The following is a 14528-nucleotide window of genomic DNA, read 5'->3' as shown; positions in this document are numbered from 1 at the left end:
ATTTGATTTGTGCCACTGCCACTCTCCAGTTGACTGAAACAATGCGAGACAGACGGCCACGTTCATCCACCACCTTTCTCCGCCCACAGCGCTGTCCACGATGAGTGCTATTCCGGAAATTCCCGATACACTCGTGATACTGTCGAACGGGGATAGCGCAATTTCTGTACCACGTCCGCGATAGAGTGACCCATCCGTCGGGCACCCACTATCTTCCCTCTTACAAAGTCGGTTAACTCACGACGTTTATCCATACTGACATCGAATTACCGTCTACTTGAATGCAGTGTACCTCTATAGCTGCCAAGCGGTGGGTTCGTCTACTAGCGAGAGTAGTGACAGCGTTCCGTTGCCCAGGAACCAAGTGTCGCACGAATTCTGTCCTTTCAGTGTAAATCATAGCAATTTATTTTCAAGATCTGAAAACGTACTGAGGATTTCACTTCAGAAGCATTGAAAATTCCAAGTTAAGGTTTGGATGAATTCCTTCATGTTCGTTTGCTGCTGCTGCTGCTTCTTACTTTCGCTTTGGGTCATGTCATTGTTCGGTGTTTTTCAAGCTCAACGAGTCCGATAGCACTATGACCTTGACCCAGCGTTAGTGACCTACTACGACTTCTGCCTTCTCGGCCCTTAATAAAACCTTTTTTCTGAACATGGGTTGCCTTGTTTTAAGCACCACATCTTCCTCCTTTCTGAAGGAGAGTTGAGAAATAATTAAATGGTTCATTACCGAAAATTATCGAATATTTACATTTTATGGAATAGAAATTGTTTCTGTCACGAGGAATAGAATGAATTTAATATTAATAATTTTCATTTTTCAGGGAGACTTGCAAATGTAATTTGATAGGAACTCTAAGGATTTTGGAGCTCTGTAGGTGTCTGCCGCATTTAATAGTAAGTTCATCAAAAAATTATGGTCTCCTTCTTTGTTTTATACTTTTTTGCTAAATTACTTTTCTCATCTTTAGTGGTAATTAGTGCTTCTTTTTTCCATAATATAATTTTTATTGGATAAGCATAACAACCAGCAAACTCTATTTTGAGATAACCAAACTTTTTTTTGCAATTTAAACGTACCCTTCTTTGTCCAGCATGTAGGGCAGCGCCTGCCAAGTATATTTGTAGGCAAGTGATTCTTTTGCGACTTACATGGTGCTTTCAGTAAGTGAAAGGGTACAAAGCCCCTCGAGATAACGACATAAGGGCCCACATGAGAAAGACTTCGAATACAGCTTGGAAATTAGACAACCAGAGGAGATTTGACTCAGGTGTAGACGGATTTGGAAAGTAAAATTTTATCTTAGATTGCAGAACTTTTATCTTAGATTGCAGAATGATTGCAGAACTAGGTGGTCATAAATTCAAATTACAGAGGAAGAGTTTTAGTCTGGATTAGGAAGCTTTCTTTTAGCCAAAAAGTTGTAAGTGACTGTAATAAGTTGCCTTCATGATGGTCGAGGTTGACAGCTTGGCAATAGTCAAAGGTTAGCCGGATAGATACCTATTTGAGAAGGGAGTAAAAATAGCTGCTTTATTATTATTTTTTTTGTTCCTTTTGGGGGGGAAGAGACGGTGCAGCAGAGGCTTCCGGCTTCCTTGCACCTTAGCCACACCTTAGACTAATAGTAATCGATGTCTTGATCTTCAGGCTACGGATACCAAGCAATATTGTGACGAGGCTAGTTTCTAAAGCGTTCATAAAGAGTTCCAGTCATAAATAGGTTTCTATTAAAACGTTCTACTAACTCAAATTATGCTAACTAGCTGCTTGGTCAATGTCACCACTGAATCCTGTGGGTTTTCTGAAATGACCTACAAAAACCAAAAGGAATGAGGATGCCAATTGAAACCTTGCCAAAAGACAGGAGCAACATAAACCTAAATAAAGTTGTTAGAGAAAATGGGAATGTATTTCGCGATCCAGGCAGATGGAATCGAACCAAGGTGTGGCTATCAGGTACTAAAATTGATGTTGCTGGTCAATCAGTTCTTGTGGAAACTGAAGGGCATATGTTGGGAACTAATGACTTTAGACTAAAAAGAAATAACAACTTGGTCGAGAAATATAAGGTGATGTTGGAAAAAATGCCGCAAGAGTTATCTGTAATTTTGCTAAGACACGATAGGAGGAGTTATATAACCAAAGCTTTGTGGAAAATTTTTCCAACTTGGCCTGCCCAAGTTAATAGGTCTGCGCGTGTAGAACAGTATAATCGTCACCCACACCGGGTGGAAAAGGCCCAGGTTCGAATCCCATCAATGACGCGAGGAACTTTTATGGGCTTTTTTCAGTCCGTGGCTGAGTTAGTCTCGGGCACAGATATCAAGGTTTTTTCTCCGAGAAACTAGTTTTTTTTTGTCCAGCAAAACAGGCAATTCGACAAGAGAACACACCCAATTTACAGACACATTAAAATATGGGTATATAGAAGAAATTCTGGATGACTCTAATAAAACAATTTTAAAAATTTTATCCTAGTTAATAGAGGAAACTTGTTTTGTAAGGATAGAATTCACTTAAACAAGAGAGCTGCAAGTATCTTTTCTGATGCATGGAGTCACCCTTAAGGGTTCAGGAAACTGCTAATTGAGTTGGATTGGGAAGCTCTGGTAAGAAAGCTGAGATTAGGGATTTCCAAATTACACTTGCACCCTCTTTGTGAATACTTATAGGATCATTTTTAATCTTTATACATGGAAAGAGGCAATAAATTCGATACAACAACGTCCATGATGCAGAGAAAGAGATGATGGGCAAATAACTATTAGGGTAGTAAAACGTAAGACGAGATAAAAACATAACCTCGATAATTAAGGTTATCAGATTGTAGCAGGATACTTAATGATTTTGTAATAACTGAGAGCAAAGTGGAAGAGAAACTGTTGAAGTTAAACGTAAGAAAAGCACCTGGGGTGGATGGGATCTATCCAGTTATATTAAAGGAGGCGGCAAAGCAACTAAGGAAACCCTTAGCCATAATTATGAGAGCATCCTTGGATTCAGGGGAGGTTCCCACGGACTGGAGATGTGCAAATGTATCCCCAATTCACAAAGGAGGTTCGAAGGGTGACACGAGTAATTACAGACCAGTTAGTTTAACTTCTGTTCCGGGTAAAATAATGGAGTCGCTGGTTAAAGATGCATTGCAGGATCATCTAGACAAGACTGCAGCAATAATTCAGACACAGCATGGGTTTGTTAAGGGAAAGTCTTGTCTGACAAATTTGATAGGATATTATGATGTGGTTACAAAGGAACTGGATGCAAAAAATAATTTTGATATCATATATTTGGATTTAAGGAAAGCTTTTGACACTGTTGCGCATGGAAGACTATTGTACAAATTGGAGCAGAATGGTATTAAGGGTAAGTTGCTACAATGGATAAAAGGATGGTTAAGTGCGAGAAGACAGAGGGTGGTAATCAATGGGTGCTGCTCTTCTTGGACTAATGTTATTAGTGGAGTCCCACAAGGTTCGGTGTTGGGTCCACTGTTGTTTTGTATATTTATCAATGATATTGATGAAGGTATATCAGGCTTAGTGTCGAAGTTTGCAGATGATACAAAGGTTGGCAGGGTTGTTAATGACAGTAACGCAAGTGTGCTACTGCAACAGGATCTAGATAATTTGGGCAGATGGGCTAAGAAGTGGCAACTGAAGTTTAACCTTGACAAATGCAAAGTACTGCATATGGGTAGAAGTAACCCCAGAGAAAAGTACCAACTGTGTGGTACTACACTTAAGGTGGTAGAAAATGAAAAAGACCTGGGAGTAATTGTGCAGGCAGATATGAAGTTTTCTGAGCAATGCAGACAGGCTGCCAGGGCAGGTCATGGGGTTTTGTCAATGATATATAGGAATTTTGCTAGCAGGGAAAAGGAGGTGATTATCCCTCTGTATAAGGCAATGGTCAGGCCACGCCTTGAGTACTGCGTACAGGTCTGGAGGCCTCATTTTAGGAAGGATGTAGATTTACTTGAGCGTGTACAGAGAAGGGCAACAAGATTGGTGAGGGGAATGAAGGGATCCTCTTATCAAGAGAGGCTTAAGTTCTGCAAATTGCAGTGGCTGGAGACTAGGCACCTGCGCGGTGATCTGATTGTGGTGTATAAGGCCTTGAATGGGTTGAGCACGCTGAATTCTGATGGGATTCTTCCACTTGTTCAGATTACGAACCTAAGGGGGCATAAATTCAAATTAAGAAAAGACAGATGTAGATTAGATGTGCGGAAATTTGCCTTTAGCCAGCGGGTGGTTAATTGCTGGAACAAACTTCCATCTGTCGTTGTGGAAGTTGATAGGTTGAATAAATTTAAGGAGGAACTGGACAGGCATTTGGAGGGAATGGTGTGATTTTTTTTTTTTTTTTTGGCTGATGCTGCATAAGCTCATACATTTGCTTTCTTGCATCACATGCCACTACTACTACTACTACTAATTGTGTTATAAATAAAATCAGCAAACCAAATCTTTTGCTCAGATCAATTCAGTGCTCAAGTTGTTGGAATAATTGAAACGTGGTGCCATCCCCAGGTGGGGGATGACGAATTTCATTGCTATGTTGAAAGTGACAAGGTGGTTTATAGAATCATTTCAAGTCCAGGCGAATGGTGAGTCCGTGTGGTCTAAGAAAATTGATAGTCAACGGTTCCAAAAAGTGTGATAAAGCACTTATGTAAGTTTATTGGGCGAGAAAGAACAACTTTAATTTCTCTCTTATTATCGACTGAAAATTGTGGATATGCACTACACTTATAGTGGGAACGGTTTCTTGAATAGACTAGACGACTGCTATTTATTTCAACACGTCAGAGAAAACCCTAGAGGATCATACATCCTTTGACTTACTTGAGAATCTAGAATTAAAATCACCAGAATGTGAGACTTGCAAAAACTGATATGAAAAATCGTTAGCAAACAGAGCTAAGAAAGGGAAGAAATTACACTTTTAAGGAATAACAGTGGGCTTGTACATTCTGTGTTTGATTTATCATTTTCTGGGAAGAAAAAAAAAAAAAAACAGAGTATATTTTGGGGGGGAACCATGAAACTCCTTATACAAGACAGTCACCCATAGAATAAAGACCCCTCATATGGAAAGTCACTCGCTGCAACGGGAATTGTTCATCACCTTACCTCGGGGTTTGAATCAAACCTGGAATTTGCTCTTTCTTTCATACTCTTTCGTATGAAAGTGTATGAAAAGGAAAGAGACAGCAACGACATTTAGCAAATCAGAGCGTTGTTCGGTCGTCCTCGCAGGTAGCAAAGTTGGTATAGTCCCTGCCCTTCCCATGCCGGGGGGAAAAGACCTGGGTTCGAATTCCGTCAATGACACTAGGGGATTTTATTGGTCTTTACCACAACGTGGCTATGTTAGTCATTCTCAGGCAATATTAGTATGGTTTTCAATCTCTCGAAAACTCAGGTTTTTTCTCCCACAAATACAACATCGACCGCAGAACACAATTTGCAGACATATTATGTACTGGTGTACAAAACGTAAGGACGAACACTATTTCTAAAGGTTACAATCACAAAATCTTTACTTAAGGTACTCTTTTTTTTTTTTTTTTTTTTTGCCTTTACTGATGAGAGTAGATTCAGTTTCAGCAGCGACTCTGGACGTCAGCTAATATGGCGACAGGTTAGTACACGGCATCACCCCGCAAACATCATTGAAAGGGATCGATATGGCGGTAGCGAAGTGTTCTCGTCTGGGGGAGGCGTTATCTTGGATGGACGTACACAACTCCAGATACTGGAAGGCGGTACTGTAACCGGTGCACGCTACTATACTGAGGTAATCCTTCCCCATGTGTGTCTGTTCCGAGGTGCCATTGGCCCCGAGTTCGTGTTTATGGATGATAACGCCACACCCCATCGCACTGAACATGTGATATGCGTTTGGAAAGTGAGGACATTGTTCGCATGGATTGCCTGCCGGTTCCCCCGACCGATCTAAATCCCATCGAACACATATGGGACGCTTTGGGGAGATGCTGTTACCGCAAGAACTTATCAACAACATCGTTCTAAGTATGGACAGGCAGTGTAAAGCCTGCATCGACATTAGGGGTGGCCATATCTCCTACTGAGGACCACCTCTTCCCTTTGTCCCATCTTTGTCAGTGATGCATCTGTATCATGGCAGTCAGTGCTATGTTGCCATTTTTCAATAAAGTCCCTCTGTACCGTTTTGTTTCCGTTGTTGTTTCTTTCGTCATTTCTGTACCTCACGAGGTTCCTTTGGTATGCTTTTCCCATATCCAGGCCACTCCTTTGAGAAGCTACAGGTGAAAACCTGACTGTCCTTAAATTTTACACACTAGTATATAGAGCAATATGGCCTAAGTTTTTAATGCAACTGAAATCTTTTAACGACAGCGGTAGCCATATAGAACACCATGAGAAAATCTAGTGTGACCACTGTAAACTGTGTGGCATTTTCTAGAACAATATCAATATTTGTAAAATAATAAGATGAGTTTACCTCGATATAGTACGAAGAACACTTCCGTGTGATACTCTCCAGAAATTAAAACGAAAAAATCAAAAAACTAGTCACGTTGGCGGAATATAACTGAAGTTACAAGAGGCTGGGAAGGAAAGTGAACGATGGTAGAATTTTTATCACATTGAAATGGCACGCTAAAACCAGACAGCATAAATATAACCGTCTTTCCTGTGGCTGAGTTTGAGAGCCTGGAGAAAATTAAGGGGCAGCTGGACTCTGCATCGCATCCAGGTATTATCGTAAGTGGGGCATGATGACCAGGTTTTGAGTTTTTTTTTTTTTTAGATAGACCTAGGAAGACTTATACGCACGGTTGGGGTTCATTGCGTCCTTTGACCTTTTCTGAATCTAAGATGGCGCCAGTAATTATAACTTTCAGAACTACTGCAAATACAACATTACGAACAAGGAATTATCTTTAGAGTACAGTTTTGAAAGAGTGTAATTAATTTGACAATGCACACATAAATTGCTGAGAATATTGCAGCTTTTATTTTTAAATAGTTTTTTGCTTATTTATGGAATTTTTTCTTTTCCTCTTCAGTCTGTGCTGCATGTCTCTACTGCCTATGCATTTTCTGACAGATACGAATCCGAAGAAATTATTTATCCTACAAAGATGTCTGCAAGGAATCTGCTTAACATTCTAGAGTAAGATAATTTGTATGTTATTACCAATAAAGTGCAATGCACGTTCAGTTTATGCATACATTCACCAAGGTATCTGTTTATTAAGAATTCGTTTAAAATATACGTTATTGAAACAGTTCTAAATATATCTAACTGCTAACATTGGAGTCAAACTGTGGATTGCGATTCTCTCCCATGAACGAAGCGTCTCGAGCAACTTAGAGGGGATCCCAAAATTTATAAATTTCCCTTAATGTTAAATTGGTTGGCTTTTTTGTTTATTTGCGATCATTGTTTTATTTGATATATGGATTAAAATGTAATTATTATAAGTAACACATCTGGTAATGAAATGAATTCCTGTAACAGCATTACAGTAATTCATTTCATTTTCATTCAATTCGTTTCAAACGTGGAGTTTGAAGTGCTCATAATGAGCACTTCAAACTCCAAGCAGGTTTGAAGTGCTCATTATGTCACCAATTTCCTTAGCTTATTCTGCGTGGAATAGATTCAAATAATTTTGAACTATCTTACGAGGAATATTGGACCATTCTTCGTGGAGGAACGTTTCAAGCTCCTTGAGTAATGAAAGTGGAGGAAATCTGTCTCTACCACTCCGTTCCAAATTTCCATTCACACCTTCAGCATCCCACTACAAAAGTTAACAACTTTACTGCTGCCTTAATCAGAATATCTAAACTTGACTGGGGCCTGTCCAAAAAAACCTGAGCACTCTACTATCACACTGTATTCGTTTTCCTCGTTTCTTATGCTGCTGGCAGCTTGTTCCACAGAGTTATCAACAAAAATTTCATGCAAACTAATGTTTCCAGAGATATATGTTGCTTCTAGCTACTCTTAGACTCTGTCGCACTGTTTCTTCTGCTGCCAGGTATTGGCCGAAACAATGCCACTGGATTTGCACTTTGCCTTTCGAGGATTATCATACCAGAAAGAAAATCCCTATGGAATTTCTAGATATATCTAGCAACCTGAAAAATTACGTTAAAAAGGAAAATTAAATATGCTGGCAAGGATTGATTACCACCTGGCAAACGAGGAGGGACACCTCTTACGCTGGCTCCATGACCCGAAGCTTCGTCTCTTTATCCCTCCGTTTCCTGTCGCTCTTCTGGGCAGACTGTGGATATAAAAAGGACCTAAAACATCGAACCAACACGGACTCTAAACACCAAAATTTGGCCTTATTAAAATTTGAGAATGTGTGCTGATATATATTACGAGTTAGAGCTCCTCAAACCAGGGCCTCCACCCTCAAACTTTAGTTATAAGACAGGAAATCTTTTTTTTTTAAGAAATCAGTATGTAAGCAACCTTGTCCAGCAATATTCCTGGTTAGATCAACTGGTGTTTTATTTAAATATCCCTCACGAACGACCTTAATATAAGATGATGGAATTTCACCATTTTTGACTGACATTTCCAGTCTGTTAACTGGAAACTTTTAGGAAAACGTTTTGGTTATGAGATTGAGAAAGTTAAGCCTTTCTTTGAGTGTTTTTAATACCAATTTCCAATTTTATATAAAATCTGGACTGCGTTAAATTAATAAATTATACTTTTTACTTTAAGATTTACTAAAAATGAACTGAATTAAATTAACCACAAAATTAAATCGAAAAATATTTTATTCTTGAATTGGAACATCTTTTTCAGTTTATTTGAATGGGGTGGGGCATCAAACCTAAGATGGCTTAGAGCGCTACACCCATTAAGCCGTCTTTGATAAGCTCTAAAATATCAAACAATGTTTTTTTAAGTGTTACTTTATATATATCCTTCCAAGAATTGTACCAGTAACCAATGTTTGTAATTTATTAGTTTTTTTTAGATTTAAAAAAGTTAAATAAGAATAGATACAGGCGTTCTTTCCTTTATCAGAATAACAGATGAGGAATTACTGGAATCATTATCTCCTCAAATCATTGGAAAAAGTCCCAATGTCTATGTGTTCAGTAAAGCCATGGCTGAAAATTTAATAAAGGAAGAATTTAGTGATTTGCCAGTAGCAATTGTGCGGCCCTCGTCAGTGTTTGCAGCATGGAAGGAGCCATATCAGGTACGATTACTTAAATTTTTAAGTAAGAGGGGCCTTATGCCGGGCATATTAACGCGATACGAAATGTTAACCATAAATCACAAAACACGAAGAGAAATTGAATAAATCTCTAAAGGAATTTACGATTCCCTGGCATGTCTTATTGTTTCTGGACTAGTACCAGCATTACACGAGACAAGGTCCACAGCACGAATCCAAAAACCAGGGAATAAAAGAATACTGAATTTCATTGTCTAGCACTCCGAATAGGTAGCCTCAGAATGTGGCAAGGGCAGTGAGTCAGGCTAAGTTCAAAGCAGAAGGCGATGGTTACCCTGTGAGAATGGGAAGAGTATGAATATTCTGTTTTTCTTTTTCTTTTTTTGGCTGATTCAGAAATTTATTTGGATTTCTGTATCGGCCATTGTATTTGGATGCAATGATTCATTTAGCCTTACTAAGACTGACTTTATTAATGGTTCTGCAGCTTCCAATATGCGATCTATTAGTTCGTTGTGAGTGGTAATATATGTAGATTAAACTATGGTATTCACGTGACCCCAAAGTAATCTAAGGATGTGAGTGTGGTGATCGTGGTGGCTATTTTACAGAAGTGTTCTGACCAATCCATCATAAACCATCCCCTGACGATTTTCGAGGGAAATGTCTTCCTACAGTTCCCAAAATTGTTCCTCAGTAAATGTAAGTATAGCATTCGTTCCTAAAAAGAAAAAATCAACAAATATATCGTGTTTCCAGGAATACCACACAAACATTAAAGGAAAGGTATGGAATAAACAAACTACAGAGGTCCTTTATGAGATCGGGCAAAGGTTGATTAGGAAAATGAATACATTTTTATTTTATTTTATTTATTACATAATCCCTAAGCGTTCCAGCACTCACTCGCCGAACGGATTGGTGGGGTGTTAGAAATCTAAACAATTTTTCGAAATTTTAAGGAGATAAATAAAAACCGCCCTCAGGGTACATAACTGACGAGAAGAGAATATAATATCCAGAATTGGAAAGCTCCTGGGAATCAAGGAAATGGATATATCTCCTTTACTGGACTATAGCTCTCACAAACTGAGAAGAATTTCAAAAGAAAATCATTCTTTTTCAGAAGAAAATAAATAATAATTTTCGTAGCCCACAGGATAGAGTGATCATTTTATTGGAGTTGCGTATTTCGAATATAAATGTGTATTAAAAAGTGTTTTTGTTGCTTCAGAGTTTTTTCTTCTATGTAAAGTTAATTCTTTTTTTTTTCTAAAATAGGGATGGGTCTATCCAGCGAATCCCGTTTCTCTGACTTCTATGGCAGTGAGTACATTTATAGTCCTGTTTAGTTTTGACTGTAACTTTTATTTATTTTATGTTATTATTATTATTTACTTTTAAGAATTTTCAATGTAGAAATAGCCCAGCATTTGTAATTTTGTACATTTGGAAAACTGGGAAATCCCTGTTTAACTTTTTTTTTTTAAAACAGGGATGTTTTTTTGCGCGCGCTTTCCTCTTTGAATGAATGAATTCTCTTGTTACTTATCCATTTACATTCATATAATGTACATCACACGGTATAAAGACAACCAATTGAACAAATCGACAAAGACAACCCAGGTTATCTTTATCGATTTGTTCATCCAGTTCTGTATGAGGCTACACTCACTGGACGAATGAGTTACATCTTGTAATTCACTCGTCCAGTGAGTTGCAAGAACGAATTACATCCTATACACATAATGGCATGGATTCCACTAGGTATCTGTGGGTGTCTAATACAGACTGCACCGTTCTTCCATCAGGATATTTTTTAGCTGTCGTGCTGTAGTCGGTAGAAAACTGCGAAGCTGAACTGCGTTTCCAACATATCCCAGACATTCTCAATTGCATTCAGCGGTCAATTTAAGATTGGAAATCTTGGGAATGTTCCTCGAACCAATCAGATACAATTTTTGCACAGTGGATAGCTGGGTCGTTGTCTTTAAAGAGTCCATCGCAATCCCGGTAAAAATGAAGCACTGAAGGGTGAACTGTTGGTCTAATACGACAGAAAGATATTCATCGAAGGTAGCACGACCTTCTGACGGTATTAGTGAACCTAGTCCGTATCAACAGGTCATACCACCCCAAATGCTTGAGTGGTAGACACGAGCAGTCTGGGTGCATAGATTTATGAGGTTCACGCCATATTTTCACCCTACCATTGGTGCAAAAAAGTGTAAATCGAGACTTGTCAGACCGCACGATTTTTTGCTCTATTCAATTGTCTCGACACCACTCCAGCCGAATCTTTACATTTTTTGCAGAAAGAAGTGGCTTGGTATAGACACACGACTACAAATCCCAAATTCTTCAAATACAGACGTACAGTTCGGATGGAAAAAGTTATTTCTTGGCCCAGATTGACACTTTCTTTTCTGATGCACAATTCTCTTTAAATTTCTACCACATTTCTTTCTTCCTTTTAGAGCTGTATTCTTTCTTCTTCTACTCATTGTATACTTTTGAGTTAATGCTTTCGACAGGAAGCATTCATCTCTTGTTGCCTCTTGTTGTCTCTCTCTAACTTGCTGGTGCAGAACACAGTAATCGCCGCATTCAAATATAATCTGGAAAAGTTGAACAGGTGGGCTGAGAGGTGGTAACTGAAGTTTAACATTGAGAAATGGAAAGTACTGGATATGGGTAGAAGTAATCCAAGAGAAACGTACCGACTCTGCGGTATTACACTCAGGGTAGCGAAGAATGAAAAAAGACCTGGGGTAATTGTGCAGTCAGATATGAAGTTCTTTGAGCAGTGCAAACAGGCTTCAAGATTAGCTCATGATGTCTTGTCAATGATATACAGGAATTTTGCTAGAAGTCAAAAGGAGGTGATTATCCCCTTGTATAAGGCAATGGTCAGGCCACACCTTGAATACTGCATACAGGTCTGGGGGCCTCATTTTAGGAAGGATGTAGAGCTACCGAAACGAGTACAGGGGAAGGCAACAAGATTGGTGAGGGGAACGAAGGGATCCTCTTACCAAGAAAGGCTTAAGTTCTGCAAATTGCAGAGTCTGGAGCCTAGGCACCTGCTAGGTGATCTGATTGAGTTGTATAAGGCCTTGAATGGTTTGAGCAAGCTCAATGCTGATGAGATTCTTTCTCTCGCTCAGATTCCTCACATGAGGGCGCATAAATTCAAATTGAGGAAAGACAGTTGTCGAACAGATGTGCAGAACTTTGTCTTTAACCAGCGGGTGGTTGATTTCTGGAACAAACTTCCATCTGTCGTTGTCGAAGTTGACAACTTAAATAAATTCAAGGCTGAACAAAACAAACTTTTAGAGTGACTGGATGAGTGAAATGGGGGAAGGTTTTTTTTTTTTTTTTTTGGCTGATGCTGTACAAGCTTGCATCATATGACTCTGCGTTTGATTGCAAGTTTAAAAGTTTCTGATTTTTCGAGTCAGTGGAACAATCAGAAAGTGGTTAAAAGTCCAAATAAAGGACTCCAAATTCCTAGCGGAACTGCCTAGTTTCCATACAAACTCAGTAGATATATACTGACCAGTCAAAACATTATGACCACCCCCGTGTTTTAACAATCAACGCCTGGTGGTACAAGTGTCGCGATGAGAACCAATAAATCTCATACTGCAGGTTCGTGACACACGAAGTACTTAATCATCATGGGCAAAGGACGTAACCTGACGTACTTTGAAAAAGGGATGTTTGTAGGATGTCATAGTTATGAGAACTGCGAATCTGTTCGCAAATGCTGTAGTTAAGTTGTTCCAACAGTTGACGGATAGTGGCCAGAGTAGCAGCGCCAGTGGCGGGAGACTGCTGATTCGTTCCACCGTTTTCTATATATCGGCTCGCATAAGGCTGGAGTCTCATCGATGGTCTTGGTAAACGTAGGCCGTCTCGCCTTGTGCGAATCGATAGACCGAAAACGGTGGAACGACTGACCGTTAATTTTAACCAGGGGAGATAAGCGAGGTTTCTGAGGCCACGATCCAGTGAACCCCCTCCGTATGAGGTCCCGAAGTGCTTACGGCCACCCATCGTCAACGACGCATAAAGTTTGTATCTGAACGGCGTCATTGGACCATTAACGACTGGAAAACAGTTGCCTTTTCCGATGAATCGCAATTCCTACTGTGCCGTATGGACGGTGGATAGAGGGTACGGCGGCAACGGCGTACTGCAATGAATCCGATGTCTTGTTACAAGAGAAACAGGCAGGTAGCAACAGTGTTTTGGTCTCGGTGATGATTCCTGGGAATCCCTTGGAGTCATCATCTTCTAGAGCACAATGTGAATGCTAAAAGCTACCTAGCCATTGCAGTTGCCCTTGTGGATAGCACAGTTGGTATAATCACCGTTGGTATACACACCTAGTTGAAAAGACCCGAGTTCGAATCCCATCAATGACGTGAGGTATTTTTATGAGCCTTTTTCGCAACTTAGCCGAGTTTGTCGGTCTCAGGTTAGGGTGAGTAGCATGGTTTTTTTCCCTGAACTGGAGAAAAACCCAGCTGTTTACTGGACGAAAAACTGATTTTTCGTCCAGTAAACAGCAAATCACAGAACACAAGCAATTTACAGATGCAGCGCAACATGGCCTAAGTTTCTGATGCAGTTAAAAACCTACAACAACCATTGTGTCTGATCAGGTACATCCCTTCATGATGACCACCTTTCCGAATGGCACAATTCTATTCCAGCAAGATAATGCGCACTGCTAAGCTTCCGGCATTGTTCAGGAGTGGTCCCGCAAACACGAAGGGCACTTCCAGTGGTACCTTGGCCACCGAACTCGCTTTCTATGAATCCCATATTACATCTCTGGGATTACGTGGATCGTCAGATCAGGCGTTCGGATTCTCCACCACAGATCTACTGGAGAACAATCCTGGCTACGTCAAAAGTATTTATTAAGGTCACCCGGAAAGTTATTTCATCTACCCACGTGTATTCTGTCAGTAAATTGCGTATTCTCTGGTCGATTTGCTGCTTTGCTGGTCGAAAAACTAGAGTTTTCGGAGAAAAAATCATTCTATCTACGCCTGAGACAGACTAACTCAGTCAGGGAGTAAAAAAAAACTCAAAAACGTTCCCCGCGTCATCGACTGGATTCAAACCGGGACCTTTTCACACCCGGTGTAGGGAGGACGGTGACGATACCACTACGCTACTCGCGCAGACATCCTGGCTATGTAGTACAACATGGCTCCTGTAACGTTAGAGGCCTAATACAACCAGAGCCTCGCAGTGTGGTGGTGGTGGTGGTGGTGGTAGTACTTGCGGCAA

At 39.9% G+C, this 14528-nt stretch overlaps 1 protein-coding gene across 2 annotated transcripts in view; it reads left to right on the top strand.

Annotated features, from left to right (window-relative positions):
• LOC150077603 (putative fatty acyl-CoA reductase CG5065) overlaps positions 1 to 14528 on the top strand; it is a 70866-nt gene that overhangs the window by 32429 nt on the left and 23909 nt on the right. For both annotated transcript variants that reach the window (XM_090386017.1, XM_090386016.1), the window contains exons 5-8: positions 828 to 900; positions 7071 to 7177; positions 9062 to 9239; positions 10500 to 10544. In XM_090386017.1, coding sequence (XP_090242143.1) covers positions 828 to 900; positions 7071 to 7177; positions 9062 to 9239; positions 10500 to 10544 — 403 coding nt within the window. The remainder of the gene's footprint in view (positions 1 to 827; positions 901 to 7070; positions 7178 to 9061; positions 9240 to 10499; positions 10545 to 14528) is intronic.

Source organism: Mastigoproctus giganteus, chromosome 12, assembly GCF_048544385.1.
Source record: "Mastigoproctus giganteus isolate SK-2022 chromosome 12, ASM4854438v1, whole genome shotgun sequence".
Taxonomy (NCBI): Eukaryota; Metazoa; Arthropoda; class Arachnida; order Uropygi; family Thelyphonidae; genus Mastigoproctus; species Mastigoproctus giganteus.
The sequence above is the reverse complement of the archived record's forward strand: the minus strand, read 5'-3'. Positions and strand labels throughout refer to the sequence as shown.